The sequence below is a fragment of the Primulina tabacum genome, chromosome 5, assembly GCF_025594145.1.
Source record: "Primulina tabacum isolate GXHZ01 chromosome 5, ASM2559414v2, whole genome shotgun sequence".
Lineage (NCBI taxonomy): Eukaryota > Viridiplantae > Streptophyta > Magnoliopsida > Lamiales > Gesneriaceae > Primulina > Primulina tabacum.
Window position 1 is genome coordinate 17,496,009 of NC_134554.1, and position 22,856 is coordinate 17,518,864.

The 22,856-nt window shown below is 37.3% G+C and overlaps 2 protein-coding genes across 37 annotated transcripts in view; one reads left to right on the forward strand and one right to left on the reverse strand.

The window, feature by feature from the left end:
- Positions 1–22,856, reverse strand: part of LOC142547171 (uncharacterized) — a 73,145-nt gene that overhangs the window by 2,801 nt on the left and 47,488 nt on the right. For 2 of the 32 annotated variants that reach the window (XR_012820619.1, XR_012820614.1), the window contains exons 1-3: positions 6,557–6,788; positions 6,368–6,431; positions 6,190–6,213 (exon numbers count right to left, since the gene is read on the reverse strand). Coding sequence is in view for 16 of the 32 variants with exons in the window: in XM_075655318.1 (XP_075511433.1) it covers positions 3,437–4,571 (1,135 nt within the window). In the remaining 16 variants the exon portion in view is untranslated. Of the gene's footprint in view, positions 1–3,436; positions 4,573–4,621; positions 5,252–5,972; positions 6,453–6,556; positions 6,789–22,856 lie in introns of those variants that run through there. The other 30 variants (XR_012820612.1, XR_012820609.1, XM_075655318.1 and 27 more) reach the window with 29 other exon arrangements.
- LOC142547167 (uncharacterized) lies at positions 12,353–16,140 on the forward strand. Of its 5 annotated transcripts, none has more exons than XM_075655298.1 (6): positions 12,353–12,665; positions 12,797–12,944; positions 14,084–14,123; positions 14,907–15,092; positions 15,198–15,237; positions 15,820–16,140. In XM_075655298.1, exons 3-6 carry the CDS (start codon positions 14,121–14,123, stop codon positions 15,903–15,905), a joined length of 315 nt encoding a protein of 104 aa, XP_075511413.1. In that variant the 5' UTR covers positions 12,353–12,665; positions 12,797–12,944; positions 14,084–14,120; the 3' UTR covers positions 15,906–16,140. The 5 variants fall into 5 exon arrangements, with proteins under 5 accessions (XP_075511413.1, XP_075511412.1, XP_075511411.1 ...); XM_075655297.1 differs by having other exon boundaries at positions 12,797–12,935; XM_075655296.1 differs by lacking the exon at positions 12,797–12,944 and having other exon boundaries at positions 13,644–14,123.

A 22,856-nucleotide genomic window follows, 5' to 3' on the forward strand; every position in this document is an offset into this window, starting at 1 on the left:
ACACATACATCTTACACACGATACAAAACCAACAATGCATTACTAAGAATCAAACAGATATGGATAAGATTCTCTCATCTTCTCTTCTGTTTCCCACGTTGATTCTTCTACACCATGCCTCGACCACTGAACACGTACAAGTGGTATAACTTTATTGCGTAAAACTTTATCTTTACGATCCAAGATACAAACAGGATACTCAGTATACGATAGAGAAGGGTCGAGTTCAACCTCCTCAGGCTGAATCACATGAGATGGATCGGGCTCATACTTACGCAACATAGAAACATGGAAAACATCATGGATGCCAGATAAAGACTGGGGCAAATCCAAACGATAAGCGCAAGTCCCAATACGCTCAACAATCTCGTAGAGGCCAACGAAACGAGGTGATAACTTACCCCTCATACCAAAACGAACAACACCTCTAAACGGAGAGATTCTCAGAAACACAAAATCTCCAACTTGAAACTCTAGAGGTCGACGACGTCTGTTAGCATAACTAGCTTGACGATCTTGGGCAGCTTTCATTCTTTGACGAATCAACTGGACTTTATCATGCATTTCCTGAACAATCTCAGGTCCAGTCAACTGCTTCTCACCAAATTCATCCCAACATAGAGGTGATCGACATCATCTGCCATACAAAGCTTCAAAATGAGCCATACCAATAGTCACCTGGAAACTGTTGTTATATGAAAATTCTACTAGTGGTAAAGCTTCCTGCCAACTGTCTTTAAAATCATGACTACAGCTCGAAGCAGATCCTCGAATGTCTGGATTGTACGCTCTGTCTGATCATCTGTCTGAGGATGGTACGCAGTACTCATCGCAAGTCGTGTACCCATTTCTTTTTGGAAACTAGTCCAAAACTTTTATGTGAATCTAGGGTCATGATCTGAGACTATTGCAACTGGAACTCCATGAAGTCTCACAACATTTTCAATATACAGACGAGCCATTTTCTTGTACGAATACGTCCTCTCATACGGAATAAAGTGTGCCGATTTAGATAACCTATCGACAATCACCCAAATGGCATCGAAATGACGAGAAGTACGTGGCAAATGCGTGACAAAATCTATAGCCACGTGCTCCCAGTTCCACTGAGGAACCTCAAGGCTATGCAGTAATCCTCCCGGTCTCATTCGTTCCGCTTTAACTTGGTGACAGATCATACAACGAGACACAAACTCAGCTACATCTTTTTGATATTCTTCCACCAAAACTCAGGCCGTAGAATATGATACATTTTCCTTCCTCCCGAGTGGATACTATATCGAGTACAATGAGCTTCTTTAAGGATGGCTGTACGCAATTAAGGAATATCTCGGACAACCAATCTACCATTCAACCGAAGAGAATCATCTGAGTGAATTGAGAAACCAGATTGGTGTCCTTGAGATACTAACTCATAAGATTTCAGAACTCGATCATCAGTTTTCTGAGCTGACTTTACACTCTGAATCAACTCTGGCTCAACAGAAATCTGAGATACACAAACAGCATTACCTTGGATTTTAAAATCCAATCCAGAAGTACAAATATCCTCTCGTAACTTAGAAACATGAATCGAGGATAAATTAACGTCAACAGCCTTACGACTCAAAGCATCGGCAATGACATTTACTTTTCCCGGATGATACTGGATCTCACAATCATAATCTTTCAAAAGATCCATCCAACGTCTCTGTCTCATATTCAGATCTGACTGAGAGAACGCATACTTCAAACTCTTGTGATCAGAATAGATTACAAATTGCTCCCCAAACAAATAATGTCTCCAAATCTTTAGAGCAAAAACGATAGCAGCTAACTCCAAGTCATGAACAGGATACTTAGACTCATGCGGTTTCAACTGACGAGAACCATAGGCCACAACTCTGCCATGCTGCATCAGAACACAACCTAGACCTCGATTAGATGCATCAGTGCAAACCACAAATCCTCCAGAACCACTTGGAATGGTAAGAATTGGTACAGAAGTCAATCTCTTCTTCAACTCGACAAAACTTGACTCACATTCATCAGACCAAATGAATCTCAGATTTTTCTGAGTCAGTTGAGTGATAGGTCTAGCAATCTTTGAGAAATTTTCGATAAATCTCCGGTAATAACCAGCTAAACCCATGAAACTACGAATCTCTGGCACATTGGTCGGTCGTGCCCAGTTCAGAACTGCTTCCACTTTACTTGGATCGACAGAAATACCATGTTGAGATATGACATGACCCAGAAATACCACTTTATCTAACCAAAACTCACACTTGGATAGCTTGGCGTACAACTGCTTCTTTTGAAGAATTCGAAGAACTATCCTCAAGTGTTTAACATGCTCTTCCTCGGACTTGGAATAAACAAGAATATCATCGATGAATACAATCACAAAACGATCGAGATATTTACGAAATACTCGATTCATCAAGTCCATAAACACAGCAGGAGCATTGGTCAAATCAAAAGGCATAACCAAAAATTCAAAGTGTCCGTATCTCGTGCGAAAAGCTGTTTTCGGCACATCTTCTTGTCTAACTCTCACTTGATGGTACCCTGAACGAAGATCAATTTTAGAATACACCGAAGTACCTTGCAACTGATCAAATAAGTCATCACAATCCTAGGGAGTTGATATTTATTCTTGACAGTAGACTTATTCAGTTGCCGATAATCAATACACATCCGCATCGTACCATCTTTCTTCTTGACAAATAGAATCGGTGCACCCCACGGTGAAGAACTCGGACGAATATAACCTTTAGTCAACAAATCCTGCAATTTTTCTTTCAGTTCTTTCAGCTCAACAGGGGCTAAACGATATGGTGCTCGAGATATGGGTTCAGTTCCTGGCATTAATTCGATACTGAACTCAACTTCTCGTTCTGGTGGAAAACCAGGAATCTCTTCTGGAAACACATCAGGAAACTCACGGACTACAGGAATATCAGAAATCCGTCGCTCATCTTGCGATAGATCCACAGCATAAACCAGAAAACCTTCATGACCAGAATCTAACAATCGATTCATTTCAATGGCAGAAACTAGAAGAATCTTGGCTTGAGAACCACGACCATAGAAATTCCATTTAGGAGCAAAGCTAGGCCTAAAACGAACAATTCCTCGATAACAGTCAACAGTGGCACGATTTGCAGTCAAAACATCCATACCAACGATGCAATCAAAGTCATGCATAGGTAGGACTATGAGATTAAGATATAGAACATTTTCATCGTGAAACAAAATCGCATTGAACACCACATTATCAGTGATAATCATTTTACCCATCGGAGTAGCAACAAATAGATTGGAATTCATACTAGTGGTGCAAGATCATGCGAAACAACGAATGCATGAGAAACAAAGGAATGAGATGCTCCAGTATCAAATAACACTCGTGCTATAAAACCACATAGAGTACAGTTACCAGTAATTATAGTACCTGGAGCTGCCTGAGCCTCATCCTCAGTCAAGGCAAATACGTGAGCAGATGACTGATTCTGTTGACCACCTTGCCCTCTGCTCTGATGCGAAGGGCGACTAGGCTGATGGGAAGACTGGGACGCAGCTGGAATTCTATTACTTTGAGCTCCACTACCTGCCTGGGCTGATTTCCCCGTCTTACTAGGACAAACTCTAGAAAAATGACCCGGCCGACCACAATTATTACAAACCCCTTGAACTCCAACACACTGATTACTGGAATGCTTGCCTCCACAGTGATCACAGTAAGGTCCACTATAGCGATATCCACCACGATTCCCTGAACTCCCTGAACTCGAAGAACTAGAACCAGACTTCTTAAATTGCTTCCCACGTGGACGAAGAGATGCAGAACCAGATGAACTGAATTGTTGCCTCCCCGACTGATGATGTTGGATAGGAGCTCGATTGCCACTCCTCTTAAGACTAGCTTCAGCCCTTTTTTCTATTTCCACCGCTTCAAGATAATTCAGTGGCTTACCGGTAGAAACAAAAGGGTGCAGATGATCATTCAATCCTTCAATGAAACTTTCAACGACAGCAACCTGACTCGCAGCAACATGACGAGCATATCTCAGCATAGCATAAAAAGTATCCGCATACTCCGCAACTGACATATCACCCTGCTTCAAGTTATGAATCTCTGAAGCCTTAGAACTGTAGAATGATGGAGGACAATAACTCTCTTTAAACTTCAGATTAAATATATCCCATGATGGAACAATCCTCTGAGCATCTAAAGTCATCAATATAGTAGACCACCACATTTTAGCACAATCTTTCAACTGATGCACAGCTAATCTCAATCGACACTCTGGAGGATACTCGATCAAATCAAACAATTCCTCAATCTCAGAAATCCATAATTTAGCTTTCTCGGCTCCCTCCGAACCACTAAATCGAGGTGGATGCATAGAATGGAAACGCACTACTAATTCATCCATCCTAAGCTGGTCTAGATGATCAGCAGCTTGCTCAACAAAAGTATCATCAACAACACGGACACGAGGCCTACCACGTCCACGACCTCGACCACGACCTCGACCTCGAGCTAGAGGAATCTCATCAATAGGAATTTCTCCACCTCCTTCCATTCTATACGATAAAACACCAAAACAATTAGAATGGAAGTAAACAAATCATATAATCACATAAGCATGTTGTCAAGTAGCATACACAGGCGCAAAAACCATTTTAGTACCAAGACTCAAGTGTCATAGACTCTAGTTCGAGCGTATCCCAGTTTACGCTCTGATACCAAGATGTGAGGCCCATTTACTCTAATGACAATTAATGATCAAACAATAATGGTTTGACTTAAAGCTGCAGCGGAAAAATGTTTAAAATACTTTAAAACGGACCTCAGGGCCTAGAAAAATTTTGTCATGACCTCCCCGTAAGTAGGACATCCTGAAAACTCAAGCAGCAGTTTATATAAAAATATACTTCAACTAGAGTCATTAAAACAAAACCGAAATTTAACAACATATAGCCGCACTGGCCAGGACTAAACAGAAATTAAAACTTACCAAATGCTCACCAGATCATAAACATCACAGAGTCGACTCAGAACATCACAAAAACAACCAAATACTACTACAGATACACGGGGCATCTCCCCGGCAAATAAAGTACAATACAAGTCTGAAACAAACTCAAGACATACATATAGACTAATTGAGAGACTCCACTTAACAGAACCATGCAATCCAACCTCAATCCCGAGCTCCACTGGCGGAACCTCGGCCTGATGCTGCAAAACGACTCGGGAGATCTACCATGGTGCCCAAAAGCAACCACAGCAGCCCCCCCAGTAAACAACTGAGGTTAGGATTCTGGTATTAAACAGTTCAACAATAAAAACAATAACATAAATCATGCATAATCATATAATGAAATGTAATATGCAATGCATGAAAGGCTCAACGAATAATCGGGATAACAGGAGCCAACAAACGGTACGATAACAACTGGAATAATGCTCGAGCAACAACACAGGGGAGTTACATCGTCATGCAACTAAACCGCCCTGCCAAGTATTCGAGGTATGCCAAGCTGTGCTGAATAACACCCCTGACTCGGCCTCCATACAGCTGATACGATATAACAAGATGGCACAACCGAACGAACTAGATGACACAATCCCAGCGCTCACCTCAAAAGGCTGCACTAACCACGGGATTGTTCAATCACATCTACAGTCTCATGTGTATAGGCCTATCAGCCACACAATGATCCCGAGATAAACAACAGTGTCAGATAACAACGGATATCAACAATGGGCTAACAAGAACGATAGGGCTCAACATGAATGTCATAACAGTATGCCCGATGCTAAATGCCAATAATATGTCATAATAATAAACATAGATCATAACGAAGGCATTTAACAATTTATAACAATCAACAATTCATAAACACGATCAATGTAACACAGAATGACAATTAAACATAATTTATGTTTTACCGTCGTATGTTACCGAGCTGTAACATACCTATACAACGAAAATGATCTTCAAGAATGATCAACTGAACTTTCTTAGCCTAAAATAATAAAATAAGCCGAATAATTCCACAACTCATCATTATTTACATTCCAACCATTATCAACTCGATAATCCTTAGATTAATTCCAATGATAACAACCATACTATAACACCTTTAAATATAACACAAAAATTAGACATAATTAATAGGCTCGCCAAATTATACCTCGAAGATTTCCAATGACCGAACCTACAACAATTATCCAATAAATATGTCAATAAAACGCTATTCGAACGACGAAAACAATTTAAATCGAAATGGGTAAAAATCCAAATTTCGGCAGCCTACTATCACGCTTAGAAGCTGAAATTTTGGACTAGGAACTCACAAGGTCGAAGTTTACTCTAGTCGCTAGCGGTCTCGAGGCGACTACCCACCGGAAACTCGTCGGAGTTACTGTTCACGAGCTGAAAAATTCAGAAAACTAGCTGGAAAAATTCAGAAAGCGAGCTGGAGTTTAAAGGGAAATCACAAGGCTTAAAACCCACTCCAACATACAACAAAATTCCAAGGAACAAAACTTAAATCTCACCTAAATCGAACCAACAGCAGCAGCCAGGAACATGCCTCGATTTGGGCTGAAACGAGCCTCAAAAGTGGCAATTCATGGATCAAAACGAAGCTACTGAAGTAAGGAAGACAATCCCTCAACCGTTCGTGATTTCGACGCCGGACGGGAAAGTTATGGCTTCTCAAATTTGAAGGTGTTGAAAGTGACGAAAATTTGGTTGAGCAAATGGGTTTGCTTCTTTCTCCTATTCTTTTACCTTCTTTTAAAAGTAAGTTGTGTGTATATGTATATATATATTGTGTATTTGATTACTAAAATAGTAACTCAAGCCCAATTATCCCGGTCTGGAATTATTTTGCTCTCGTGTGTTATTTTAAACTCTATATGTATTTTATATCGTTACATTCTCCGATATTCTAAAATACATATTTTTAACACACTTCTTGAATTTATTTGGCATAAATAATTATTTTAATTTACAACTCAATAATTATTCTAATTATGCCAAAATTACCGGATAATTAATTTCAGAGCCTTACAATATCTCTAGCTTTTCCAACTCATCAACAGGTGCATTGGCTGCTGCCTCTTTTGGAGGAGCTTTAGTGAGCACATATGCTATCTTTTCAAAATTTAAAACAATTTTTAAATTCCTTAGCTAGTCTTGATAATTCGGTCCGGTTAACTTGTTTTGATCAAGAATCGCAGATAATGGATTTCGTGTCGTCATCGTAAACATATTGAAATTGGAAACAGATAAAAGTTACTGACTATTTTAAATATTTTATAAGACGTAAAATATGAACTTTTATTTTTTACGAATTACCTCCCACTATTTGACATTTTCACCACCCTCTGATGAAAAATGGGAAATCTAATTTTCTTAGTGAGTACGTAAGTCCCAATTGCTAAATCATAAACCCAATTATCTTGAAAATCACAATTTTCAAAAGGTAGATCCCAATTGCAACTCCTTGCAACCCTTACGTAATTTTGTCTCACGTTTGATGAGAGCCCATTATAGGTGCTCTTTCTCTTCACGTGTCAAGCCCGACCCATCAATATTGAACCTTAGTGGACGGTCACCATGAGATCCCCATTATCTAGGCTAATGTCATGGGAGTTCCATGTAGTTCACATCAAATATGTCAGTTGAAGTCACAGCTTTCCGGCGTCCAGACCTCCTATTATCTAGGCCAAGGTCTGACCGCGGGTAGCATTCATCATGCAACCATCGTTGATGGAAGACAAGTAAATATTAAACTTTCTTTAATTTTTCCTTTTAATGAGCTTTGATATAAATTTTGAATTTCATTCAAAATGATGGATTTTAATTTTTGAAAATTTGTCTCATCATTTAAAATCTCGTGTATTACTTGTTTGTTTGTTTGCCGGATTCATGCAGCTATATTTTATTCATGCAACGTCATACGTTTAAATAAAATATACAAACATCATTCATCATACATCACATGTATAATTAATTAATGTAGATGATTACGACCTTTTCCTATGTGATCCACGTGAGTCACATCGTGGATCATTAATCTGTCTAGGGTAATGCAGGTATGCAATGCAATCCTATTACATTGCAGCTTCCATTTTACAAGTCTTCATTCCTCTGCTCCATCTTCTAATTTATAACTCCCACTTATTCTAATGAATTACATTATGAATTACATTTAACTATTAAACCGTGAAGACAGTAGAATAGGGATACAAATCGGGGTGGGTAACATCAGAAAGTAGAGAGAGTGAGCTCGCAGGCCCAATTAAATATTACAACTTTAAAATTTAATGAATACCTAAACATTCATCTAAACACATTGGTCGAGGCCCGTAATCATCCACTATGCAAATATCTCAATATATTCAATACTATTAATTAATTACATCACATGTAATTAATAATATTAATAAATTACATCACATGTAATTAATATAATTAATTTAATCTATCGTTTCTATTAATCATATTTCAATTCAAAATTAAATCAATAAATTAAATAAATAGTTTTATTTAATTTCTAATTGATTAATTTTAAATTTTGTGGTAAAATCATATTTTACCTTTAATCATAATATTAATTGAGAATAAGATTAATAAATTAAATAAAACAATTTTATTTAATTTCTAATTAATCAAATTTCCAATTAATTGTAAAATCTCTATTTTACACCAAATAAATTAAAAATCAAATTTTAAATAGATTAAGCATTATGATTAATTCTTTAGAAAAATAAATTTCTAAAAATCGAGAATTGGACATAAACAAATTGAGTTTACATTTTAAAATATCATATTTATGGAAATGAGCTGGACATCATCTTCATGAAAGATGAAGCCTCCTTTAAAAACTGTATCTTTCATGATCAATTATCATGTTTTATTAATTGACCAAATAAAATTATTTGTTGCCCATCACTTTTCATCATTAAGAAACCATATTTCTCATCTTCTTCGCTGCATCTTTATGCAGTGTCCAAATTCCTTTCCGATCCGATTAATCAATTAATAATCGATTAATTTTGGAAACGATATATAAATTAATTATTGAACATAAATATGAATCAAAGTACAAACGTGGCTCTGATACAACTGTTGGGTTTTGTCCCAAAACCAGATCTAAAACGCAGCATAAATTTAAAATTTTTCAAATATACGATATTTTAGGGACAATCGATTGCATTTGATTCATATTTAGTATGTAAATAAAATAAATACACGAATAGATATTACCACACGATCTAGATCGTGGTGACAACAATCTTTTCCAAATTTGACTGCACGACTTGACTTTGCTGCTACCACGAACCGCCAAAATCCGGTCCACCAACTATATATATCTTCCTCAAAATAGTTGGCATTAGACAACTATCCGATTTTTTCAAACAAATCAAGAAGCACGAAAATCAAATAAAATTTATTTTTCAATTAGCCGAGAGCGAAGTTGAGAAAGAAAAACAATAATTATTGAAGAACCATTCTTCAATCCCTTATATTTAAATTTCTCAGCTCAATTAATGAATGATTGATCCATTATAATTCAATTCTTCCGTATATAAATTGAATTCCATTTGCATTTGCATTTCTTACACTTTAAATGCTTTGTCCCCAATCAATTTCAAAATGCATCACGTGGACACCTCTATACCATTTATTAAAATGCCCCCCCCCCCCCCACACACACACACACACACACACACACACACATATATATATAATATCTACATGTATACTTATATATGTCATATATATATAATATACATGTTTCGATATTAAATCATATATATATATATATATATATATATATATATATATATATGATTTAATAATAATACAACAAATCCAATATTTCAAAAATATAACTTTTATTCGATTTTTCGTGGTTACTTATAATCACTATTATAAGCCTTGAAATTTAATCATATTAAATTTATTATTATTAAATCCAACTCTTTGAATTTAATTATTTTTGTTCGGGTAGATAACAATCAGTATTTGTGTGACTCTCAATGGTTCAGGAATACAGGTAGTTGTGAGTTCACAACTTCTTTGTGATTCAGAACAACATTTGTTCTTATTCGAGCTTACCCTAATTAGCTCCATTCTTTTCATCAACCCTTTGATCAAGAATGTCAGAACCCAATTCTGATTTCACTCATCGGATCACGGTAATAGCGTCTAGTAGCATCGCCCCATGATCCCCTAGGTATCACTGATAGTGCCTGCAAGAACCTTATGCTATGGTTAATGTACAGTATGTTTCCCTCAACCAAGTATATCTGGATCGAATCGGCAACCATTGGTATATCGAGAGTTGCTAATTAATTCGATAACAATGTGATTATCTCTGATTACTAGAGAACCACCTTCCCTAAAAAACATTTATTGCTCTGGCCAGAGACATCTTACACTATTAACTTATCAGATTATATAGGATATCTTCACCCGTAGGTGATCGGTGAATCCCCAACTACAATATATTGGCTCCTACGTATTTCGAAACTACACCCAACCTCGCCACCTTATGACCCTCAGTGGAATCGGTAAACAAGTTAAAGTGCATGCTAATACGCAAAGCCTCCATATTGTCTCGGGTTAAAGGATTAATGGTGTACAACCATAACCATGGACTATTCCACTCGATAAGTGATAACAACTTGAAAAGTTCGAGGGAGGGTTGTTCAGTGCATCATCACATGATCACCCATCTGTATGAATGGACCTCTCCATGCCCTTGTCAATGAAACATAACATTTTCATCACAGATGCTAGTCTCAAATTCGAGCGACTTTTATCCTTGTTTTAGGAGGCTGAATCAACTAAGAACTGATTTAAAATATACAGTACACTTCCTAATGAGTTTCATGATCTTACGTTGAAAGGCAGATCTCATGGTACTTATTGTATAGTCAAAAACTTTATCTATGCAGCTTGCATGAGTATACAGATAAAGTAAATGTCATAATATGATTAAAATCATTAAATATTATTAAAATAAAGATTGTTGTACATTAGAGTCAATAAAACCCTAGCCACAAGTTGGCTTGCCGGGCACCTACTCTAACATATTGTCGGCAAAGGTGGATAGAATGATGAATGGTAGGTATACATTAATTGTGAGGAAAATTCGGGTAATCTTTTGCATTGAAAAAACGGAATTGACATCTTGAATTGTGACAAACATTCAGGTCATTTTTTATTCATGTTACCCAAATGAGGAGTGTCATTATCCACTGAACACATGACATGTGTACTGAGTAGATAAATGATGATCACTCATTCAGCTATGATGTATGAATGAGTGATCATATTTAATCACTCAACACATATATCATGTGATGAATGAATGTGAAGTTACCCATTAAGTTCTTAGTTACTTAATTTTCTTCTTATATGCTCCAATAATGTAGGAACCGGTTTTTGCCTCATCACCCTCAACTGGCTGTTAAAAGGACTCATACATATTATTTTGATGTTTGCATATTTCTAGTATTATGAATCATCTTCATTCTAAGCCCTCCTGGACACTGCAACCCTCTAAAACACTCTTAAAATGTCACACATCCTTAAAGATCTGACCAACCTCAAATTCTACAATTGCATTTTTCTCATTTTTCAAGACATCTCCATGCATTTTATCACTTAATTTTGCCTTCAAGGTTTCAACTTCATCATCACTACTACTCAAATATTGGTCACAATCATCATCGTCATCATCGTCGTCACCTTCACTTTCAAATTCCTCCTATGTATTTATTGATCTTTTCTCATTTGTTTCATCACCAACACTACTGCTACTCCAACAACATAACTCTTCCTCCATTTCTACAAATTTAACTCGAGTTCATTATTTTTAAAGTCATCATTCACAAACTTCAACATAGTTTGGTTGGTCGTATTCTTGAAAAGTATTGTGCAACAAGCGCACCCGTGGATGTAATGACGCAACACCGAGTACTTCATATGTCATAAAGAGATTTTTAAAATCTTTATCACTTTTCAAAGGAAAGCTATATTTAGAACGTGGTGTTATGCCATCCAACCCAATTAAAGAATCAATTGACCTAAATCGACAATCAAATATAGGCAAAATTTGTGTGAAACGGTCTTATGGGTCGTATTTTGTGAGACGAATATCTAATTTGGGTCATCCATGAAAAAATATTACTTTTTATTGTGAATATCGATAAGGTTGACTCGTATAAAGATTCGTGAGATTTTCTTACAAAAAACTTACTCCAGAATAAATTGGGTAATATTAGAAATTTAGAGCTATTGGATTTTATAATTTAAGTCGCATGGAAATTGAAATTTTAAGTTTTAAAAAAGATTAAATATCTTCTAACAGCAAGAAGTGAAGCGCAGCACTTCCGGCGAAGAAACCTAACCTATAATTCCCATTTTTCCGTTCCACCTGCGAGCCACCACCGCTGCACCAAGCTTTCTCCTTCTCCAAGACGGCATACCACCGCACTCCTCGCAGAAAGCAGGAAAATAAAACGAAAAGAAACCTGCACAGCCGAGATTTTAGCTTTTTATTTCGATTTTTCTTCTATCCAACGCCGCATCAGTTAATCGGAATCGATAGGTTGATCTCTGAGATTCCTTAAGCTTCAAAACGGTGTAAGTCTCAGCCTTGGATTATTTTCCGTCATTTCTACTAAAGTTGTTTTCTTTTTCTTTTTCTAGCTTTTATTGTTTCAGCCTTTGAAACCCATTTCATAGCGTATGAATTTATGTGAGGATTTTTTTAGGATCTTAGTAGAGTGCGGATATGAGTTGGGAAATGGCAGGGTTTCTGGAGTCCGGTTGAAACGCTACTGCTGCAGCGAGAAGCCCTGCTGTGCAGTTAAGGAGGGCTGCTATCCAACCTGTTTCCGATATGTTAAGCGGGTAAAATTGGTCGGGAAAAAATTCTGATGTCAAGATCCATGGGTGTTTTTATTCGAGAAGGACAATAAATCACCCCGAATTGTTTCTGCCCAAAATCGATCTTCCTTCATATTTTCAGCCTTTCGAAATATTTTTTAAAATTTTTAACATTGGATTAAGTTTTCTCTGGTGGTGTGACTTTTTTAGTTAATTTATCATCAGATTTAGAGCCAAATTTTGGTGATTTTTGTGTGTAATAAGGTGATTTCCGAGTATGAATAAATAGAAGCAGGGTCGTTTACTTAGAAATATGGTAAAGAAATTTTTTAACTGATATTTTTTTAACTGACATGTCCGGAAATAAAGTGAAAATTGAAATTATGGGATAAGTTCTGAGCTAAGTTGTAAGTTGTATCACGATTTTATGAATTATTATGAAACATACCCAAAGAATTGAAATTTTCCGATTCAAGTTTCAATGACAAGATGCAATGTACGAGACTTGCTATTTAAGAATCTGGCAGCTTCATGGATTCAGTGTGTTAGCTCGCGGTTGTATGATTAATGTGATATTTCTCTATCTGCTTGAAAGTTATGTGGTCATGGGATTCTATGTGCTTATACATTATTTTTTATTCATGCATTATATTTCGTCATTCATGTATAAGTATTTTGAGCTTTATAGTTCATTTATTTGTGTTGTGTGATCAAAATTGATGCTTTTTGCAGCTATATGAGAGTTGGTCATTGTACGATGTATATGTTAAGTTTATGGTGCATGGCTTTTGAGGTGTGACATACTTTTTCAGTGCATGGATGGAACTGTGGCATTCTTTACGGTGCACGGTTGCACCGTTGGCATTCTTTACATTTCATGGCTTGTACAAAGTTATGTTTTCTGGGGCTTATTATTTGTGGCTGATTGGGGACTTATGGTTAAGCATTTCATTCATGTGTTTACCAGTATGGACTGTATTCCAAATCTTAAGTATGAGGTTTTGTACGACTATTTAAACCTGATTAAGTACTGAATGTCTGCAATTTACGAGCATTATGTTTAATTTGAAAGCTATGCTATGCCGTATCTAGCATATGTTTATGTGTTCATCTATTTGACTCTGGTGTGTTTAGTTCTCCCTTTTGGCTTACCCCTTCTTGATATTTTTTAGGTGAAGAACAAGGATACAAGTAATAGAAGTCACCGAAATGGTAGGTGATGAAAATGTTAACGATGCTGAATATGTTTAGTTAATTGATTTTCGTATGTTTGATTAGGGCTATTGAGGCCTTGCTTTGAATTTATGGATCATTGATTTTGGACGCTTGGTATATTTAAGTTTGGTTTATTTTAAATATGACAGAGGACTTGTCTCTTTACAATCATGTTATTTCATTATTTAGGCTTTATTTGCAAACTGGAAATTTATGTTTTATTTTTTTTAATACATTTATTGTGTGAGATTTTAGGAAAAAATTTAAGACTAGGATCATTAATAGAAATATTTGGATTTTATATCACAATTCGAATAAATAATAACAGCTTCTTCATGCATGTTTATTAATATGAGGACCAAGGGGTAGGCGTGATTTCTTTGATTGTAAGCCTACATTGCAATTTTGGAGTATTTTGAATGTCAAGACTTAGATGATAAAGACTGGTAGGGGTAAGTGTGATCTTTAGTCACTGAGAAAAGAGGATGAAATGATATTGAAATTTCTTGTTATGGATACAAGTGATTGGAGATTACTCTCAGTGCTCATAGACCTTGAAGTGGTCCATTGGTTTTGGTGATTTATCTTTCACTTTGTTTTATAGCTTGTCCAGCAACTCTGACTGATATACTGTCATTTGATTGCAGTAAAATGAATATTATTATCACTCTATTTTGGGAAAAAAACTTTTTTTACTTCATGGATTTCATTTGTTAGATCAGTTTCCAGCAGCTGTTGATTTAAGTTAACAGTGTGAAACTTTGATTACTTTATCACAAGGCAATGTATATCCGTGTTAAACGTGAGAAGACAACTTACTTCCTGCAATGCGTTCCAAGTGAGACGATTCTACAAATCAAGGAGAAGTTGCAAGAACTCATTGATCAGCCGGCTAACAATCAAAGACTGATACTCATGTCAAATCGTGAAGTGTTGGATGATTCAAAATCCTTGGCAGATCAAAAGGTTCTACCTTCATTTTTATGCAATAATTGATTTCAACTTTTGTGATATTTAATTTACTACTTTGGTCTGGAACCTAAAACGTTCCATATTTCTTATGTCTTCCAGGTTGAAAATGATGCCGTCGTCGGCCTGACTCTGAGAAAAGGTTCTCTAATTTTCATAGATTTGCATTCTGTTAGAATATCAAAAGAGTACTGTTTATATTGTTAGTGAGTGAGTAAATCGTAGACGATATTTGTATTTTCATTTCTACATTTCCTATGAATGGCATAAAAGTTGGCGTACTCTGTTCATGTGCATATATATCTTGCTAGAGGCAGTTTTTCATTTATTGTCAACTTTATATTTCTTCTATGATGAGGATATAAACTATGAACATAAATATGCATCTAATCGTGTACGAGGGATCTCTTGTTTTGTGGCTAGGAAGCGACGATAGATGATCAATATCGAACCGATCGAAATCGTTTATTGCCATTTTAATCCCTATGAAAGTACATTCTGCATATACATGTTAAATTGTGAATGTAAGATTCCCATAAGTTGTCTCGAGTCTAGAAGCCAAGAAAGTGACAATCCTCTCTCCTCTTCATTAACTTTAGGCTTCAGATATATATATATTCAATTCATATACAACATATCGTATCTGTCTAGTATCTTTTGTGTATTCTTATGCATGTATTGTTCAACTCTTGCATCACTTGTTTTTTTTACTTGAGCTTTTCAGATGATAACGAGTTCGAGGATGTAAATATCGTGCGGCCAAATGATTTCTACCAGTCCCGTGACTCGGAAACTAGTTCTAATTGGTGAATCAAGAATCGAATGAGAAGCAGCTGCCATCTTGTTCCCGGATGGTCCTAAACTCTGCCGCCCGTCAGCATTGTAGTTGCCATTGTTTTTGCAGTATGCTTGAACTGCGTCTGGTAACATCAGATTCGATCGATATATTTAAAATAACGGATTTGTTTTGACAATGAATTTGAAACTTTGAATTTGAAATAATACCTCATCTTGATTTATATAAAATCAATTACAGTTATCATTATATTTGGGGTGCAACGATCATAAGATTTTCCTTCGGCAAAAAAATCTTCATTTTATCATAATTTGATTAAGATATTTTTCACACTAAAATAGTAAGAGTGAATTTTAGTTTACATTTTTCTCAGGCTTTAACTTGAAGACCATATTCTCATTTGATAATCCAAAAAACATTATAATTAATCGTGAATTGTAATACGACCGAAAGTCTTTCAAACTGATCATTAGTTAGCTTGTTGAAATTTTCCTCAAATGGTTTAACATTTCGAAGTAAAATGTTAGATATTAAACCTCATGAAAAGAAAAAAGTTTTGAATAAAGTTGGTAAAAATTCATTATTATCTTAATCCACCAAAAAAGTTCTCTCTTAGAATTTTCATATATAAGAATATTGTCCCAAATTTGGATATAATCATAATAATTATACATATTATGCATAGCTTTAAATTTATTTATTTGACGAGTTTGTTCTAAGGGCAAACCCCAATTTGCTTTTGATATTATCTTTTTAATTATCATTTAAGAAAATGCATAATTTGTAGCTCTTTTCATACGTTGAATTTCAACATATCATGTTTCTATTAGAATAATTTTAAAATAATCTTTTGTTTTTCTGTCACTGATAAACTGTAGATCTTTATTTAAATAGCTTTGAGCTATATGAATAAGAGATAGACTTTTTAAATCTTTATCAACAGGACAACAATTTAAATATCTTGAGAGCATATAAAGATATTTAAATTATTCTTTAGAACATTTTAATGTAAATATTCCAAGTTTAATCCATGTAAAAATTCTTTGGTTAGAAAATCATGTAAAGAATTAGATTTTTCAGAAATATGTATAATATAAAAATCAAAACATGCTAATAAAGCTTACCATCTAACAAAAATTTGTTTACATGCTATTATTTAACATTTTTTAAACGAATATTTTTTGTTGATTTACAATCAACTCTTAATGAAAAATTTTTATTTAAAAAATTAATCTCAAATTTATTGACATTTAACAATAGAAAGAATTTTTTTTTAATCGTAGAATAATTTTTTTGAGTTCCTTCTACAGTTATTTATGCAGATAAACTATCATAAGTAAATAGATTTCACTCTATAGAATTTGTTGGAGTTTTACCTTTTAATCTCGTTTTAACTCTTTTAGCAAAGAGAACAAAAAGTCCTGAAATAAATTTTTTTCCCAAAAATTTGCATTGCAATATTTTCTTATTTAAACTTTTGTCATAAATACATCTTTATACCATCTGAATTCATATAATGTTGGACATCTTAAATTCATTAATTGTTCTTGAGATCTATTTAGCTGAAACTCATTATCTTTAATAAAATTACCTAGTATAGTATAAATAAGTGTATTTACAGCATCTGATTCTTCTCTTCCCATAGAATCAATTATACAGAGCTAAGAATTTTAATTTTTGCTTCTTTAGAGAAAAACAAATCCCACCAACTTTGAAGTTGGCCAGTAAAATAAGTTTTAATGGCTTGAGGAATTTTTCTATCATTATTACATTTTATTTTAGTGGCAGAAGAATCCCACCAACCATGATATTCAGATTTACCATCTATATTTCATTTAGTAATAGCTTCTCCATTAAAGTGAACATATTTGTTGGAATATTTCATGTTCGCAATTTTGATTTTGATGTTAACAAAACTTGTTATTGTGTTTTTAACATATTTATTCAAGTGTGAAGTTATTAACACAAGCGCGAGGTCGGACGTGTATATTTGCCAAGCAGAGTTGGGCTTACTGAGTGCCGAGCGCGAGGTCGGACTTGTTTATTTTCCAAGAAAAGTTTGGCTTACTGATTGCAGAGCGCGAGGTCAGACTTGTATATTTGCCAAGTAGAGTTGGGCTTACTGAGTGCCGAGCGGGAGGTCAGGCGTGTATATTTGTCAAGCAGAGTTGGGCTTACTCAGTGCCGAGCGCGAGGTAAAACTTGTATATTTGCCGAGGCTTACTGAGTGCCGAGCGCGAGGTCGGACTTATATATTTGTCAAGCTGAGTTGGGCTTACTGAGTGCCGAGCGCGATGTCGGACATGTATATTTGCCAAGCAGAGTTGTGCTTACTATGTGTCAAGCGCGAGGTCGGACTTATATATTTGCCAAGAAAAGTTGGGCTTACTAAGTGCCGAGCATGAGCTCGGGCTTATGTATTTGCCGAGAAAAGTCGGGCTTACTGAGGTGCCGAGCTAGGGTGCCTGCTAGTGAAAATCGCATGAGTGGAGCCCGGGCACGGTGCATTGAGTATATACTGTAGGACCCTGCAATGAGGCACAAGAAACAAGACAAGAGAGCCAAAAATAATTATCTCAAATATTTGAAATGAGTGATGCAACATAAGAAATTCATTATAAAAAAATCCTTCTTCGGATAATGATAAAATCTCAAGTACATGAAACTTATCATGTGAATAAAATATTCTGAGCTTTGTAAAACTTATCTTGTCACAGTGAGAAAAATAGTCACTATCTTGATGCGATAATGTAAGGGCTGAGCATATGTATCTTCGACTATTCACATAAAAATGTAAAACATCCGATGAAATCCATCTCGATTCTGTGAAGTTCGACATAAAATATCATCAAGATGTCATGCTATGCTTGGGACAAACAAATACTTCATGGAATAATGCGAGGTTCGAGCTAATTTGGCCCCGAGTAACTAGTTCAGAATAACATATAAGAATCACTTGGTGACGTCTCGAGTGGAAGAAAAATCACCAAATATAGTCCTAAAGTCAAGCTAGACCTTAAGGATCTTTGCTCCCAAAATCTAGTAAATATGGAATTACCAAAGCTCAACCAAACTACCACTACAGGATTTCAGCACGTTTTAATATTGAGGTTAGATCCATCACTCAGAATAATCCAACATCACTCATGAAGCCGTACTGTTTTGCTGAATAAAGTAATACAACTATGGAATTTGTCTAAAGATTTAGTTAGATCTATACAATATGAGGATTTGAGCTGAGGCAGTTCCCTTTAAATATTTCCACAAAATACAATTATGATAAAGATTCAGAGTATGCATTAGTGTAAAAAAATGCTATAGAACAAAGGAAAAATAGTCTCTAATTTAAATAATTTGGTAGACGAAAAAATAAAGCAACCAAGACAGTGACCCCTAGCCAAGACATAATCTTAAATTGTGGCTGAAGGTAAGCTATAAGCAACTATCCGGAATTGATCCTGTTTGTCATGGGTTGTGACATCAAATCAAAATATGAACTTTATGTGATCACGCTGAAATGGATGTGCCGGGTAAGGAGCTTCAACGGATCGAATCAATAATTTTTAGTGTTTGGGAGTTTGAGTGAAGATAATGGCTGCAACAACACCGGCAAACAAGAAAGGAACTCGTGATTGGGCGTCGGAGGAGTGTCCGGCGTACTCCGATGCTTAAGTTAGCAGGTTGAGGATGAACACCAGCAAATATATGAGAGAATATATGTAAATGCTTGAGAGTTCAAGAATTCAGAATCATTAAATGAGAAGTATACCTGCTATTTATAGTAGAAAATGAGGTGGGTACCTCGATTCCAGTGCCACCTACTAAGTATGGCAAGTTGATTGCTCATACTATGACTTCTGATGACTTCTAGGACACTCCAAGCCCAAGTGGTTCTGACAGATTGGACAGCCTGTATCAATCATACTCGAGTGTGGTGCAATTCTCGAGGTGGCCCGGGTGGTAAGGTACCCGGGTATTGGTCTAAGGGCCCGGGCTATCTAGTGATCACCCGGGAAGAATCTGGGCTATCCAAGTAATAAGCCGGGTTAATGATCACCCGGGTTCTTATGGGGGTATCACCACCCATCCCTAAAATAGTCGGGCTAGAGTCTTACTCGCTGTCCCGGTCAATCATACTTGTTCTTTCTCAAAAAAATAATTAATAGCGTGTAAGAGCATCGGGGGCTTCAAATATCCCATAGGTGGGATGAGTTACCGGGGTCTGATACCACCCGAGCTTAAGATAATATGCCGATGCCTCATGTTTCTCGGGCTTTGAATATTTTGTCGTTTAGTATTCTCGGGCAGTCAAAATGATGTCATTATGACACATGCTTTAGCATTTATACCGCCGAAAAATCGTTTCATATTTCGAGGAGTGGATGTCTGGCGCCTCGATAACCGTACACGTCCTTTCATCTGCCTGCACAACTTCCAAGATTCATCTCGACCCTCCGATTAGTTTAGATAAACGGTGGAGATTAACTCCCTTCCCTTATACAGTAGCTCACCTATTTTCAAAAAATAACTTTCAAATTAAAACCATCGGCGAAGCCCTAGCAAATTTTTCTCTCAACTTTCCGGCGAATAATCTCTCTTACTCCGGCGATCTTCCACCACTTTCCTCCCCACACTTGTAAGTTTTTTTCTATCCAATCTTCTTTAAGAATGTCGAACTCCACCTCTTCTACTTCTGGAGCGAATGCGCGAGGCTCGCCTAGTGACGAGTCCACCGCGATGCGCTCCGACTCCTCCCCATCTCCCCCTCACCATCGTCTCCCTACCCAAACTTCCAAAAAACCAACAGCTCTTCAAACCAAACCCTCCTCTTCCAAACCTTTCTTCTCGGGCCGCATTCTGAAAAAAGACAAGGGTAAGGGCAAAGCCCGAGCTTCCGACTCTCCATCAACCGAGGCCTCGGGGGTTCCCTGGTTCTCCTTTATGAGCAGCACTCTGCGCTCGGGGCAGACGAGGAACTTCAGGTTCTGGATTCCATCTCCTCTTCCTTCTCTATTCTCATACCTGGCCCCTCTGATCGGGCTGACCATCCTCCTCCCGCGTATACTACTTTCTTCCGGAACCAAGTTAGAAATGGTCTCCGGTTTCCTATCCCTCCTTTCTATATTGCAGTCGCCAAGTTTTTTGGCGTGCCCGTCAACCAACTCCACCCCAATTCCTTCCGTATAATGGCTTCAATCTACGTTATTTTTAGGATGAACAACCTTGTCATCAACCCCATCATCCTCCACTATTTTTTCTCTTGCAGACTTGGAGACAATGCCTTCTCCCTGAATGCCTGCCTTAACTCCCGGTTCCTTGATGATATTCCTTCTTCCCAGAAGGGGTGGAAAGGACGATTCTTTTATATTCAACTCCCGGGTCCTCTTCCCTGTCTGACTGGGTTTCTTCCTTCCCTTCCTTCACAACATGCCCTTCCCAAGGCTTACAAATTTGAGGAATTTTATACCCGAAGCCAAGATTTGGTGGAGGGCAAAAAATTCTCCTCCTCTGTTCTTATTTCAAATGAGAACTTGATTGCCTATGGGTTGAGTGCCCGAGCTGAGGACCCTCTGGACCGGGTGATTGACGAGGTTCCTGACTCGGGCGCTCAACCAGGTAATTCTTGATATCTTGGTGTTGTTTTCAAAGCTTGTTAATACTTGCCAATTGTACTGACCTTTCTTTTTATTTCTGTGCAGATAACTCAAAAATGCAGGAGGACTTCACCAAGAAATAGTCGGCTGAAAAGACGGCAAAGGAGAAAAAACTAGCAGCCTAGAGAGCCGCGGCTGAGAAGAAAAAGGCCGGGTAGACGACTCGGCAAGTTGAGTTGACTGGGGCCGAGACTCAACAAGAGGAAGAGGCGACCCGAGATGAATCCGGGAGGATTCTGAAGACCACGTCCCTCTCACCCAGAGAAAGAGAAAGGTTTTCACAAGCCCGGAGCTGATCCCTGGTCGAGGGTAACCAGGTGGGGGGCCAGGGCTCCTCCCCGTCAACAATCCAACCAACAGCCCCTCCTCACCGAGCAGCCTCCCGGATCAACATTTTTGAGGAGGGATCCTCGGCAACGGGGCTTAAGATCTTTAAACAGCTCCTGACTCCTGACGAGGAGGCTTGTTTGAAGAACTCCCGGCCTGCTGCCAAAAATTTGGAGGGCTCGAACAAGCTCCTGGCGGTAAGTTTTTTCTGCTTTTCTGCCTTGCTATGTTATTATTTATCTTTTACTGACTTGCTTTTGAACAGGCTGCATAACTGATGATCTCGGCCTTCGAGGAGGTTGCTACGGCTGCCACCATTTCGGTTAATCGAGCTCGGCAATTCCAAGATACTCAGTCAAAACTTCAAAAAGAATTGTCCCGGGCTCGGGCTACTTACGAGGAGTAAGTGTCCAGCTTGCGCTCGGCCCTGGACAAGGCCAGAAATGACATCAATGAAGGCCTTGCCCGAGAGGAAAATCTGCGAGGTATCCTATCTGTCTCAGAATCGAGGAACCATTCTCTTTCTGAGCAGGTAGAGTTACAACAACTTCGGGCCGAGAAAGCCGAGAGCGCCCTGGCCTTGGCTGAGTACAATAAATATAAGTGGCAGGCCTCATTCCTTCAATCTGCCGAATTCAAGAAGACCGTCGAAGACCGGGCCTATCCCCTTTTCCAGACCGGTTTTGAAAAGTGCAGGGAACAATTTGAAGAAGCCGGGCTTTTACGTGAGGATAGAGGAGATTTCCCGGACTTTGGACGTGCTATAGCATCCCTTCCCAAGGAAGGGGAAGAAGAGAAGAAGGAGGCTCCAGAAGAACAGCCAGAGGCCGAGCCCGTAGATATAGATTAGGATTGTACTTTCTTTTTTTACCTTTTTTCTTGTAATTTCCTTTTGTAATCTTCAGCCTCCGGGCTTTTATTAATGAAAATTTTTTCCTTCCACTGTTCTTTAATAATATATTGATAAGTTTTCAAGAAACCCGG

Excerpts from the sequence above, each read along its gene's own strand:
- LOC142547167 (XM_075655298.1), top strand. Across the intron at positions 15,093-15,197 it reads AATCCTTGGCAGATCAAAAG|GTTGAAAATGATGCCGTCGT; the intron begins GTTCTACCTTCA and ends TATGTCTTCCAG. Across the intron at positions 15,238-15,819 it reads CGGCCTGACTCTGAGAAAAG|ATGATAACGAGTTCGAGGAT; the intron begins GTTCTCTAATTT and ends TGAGCTTTTCAG.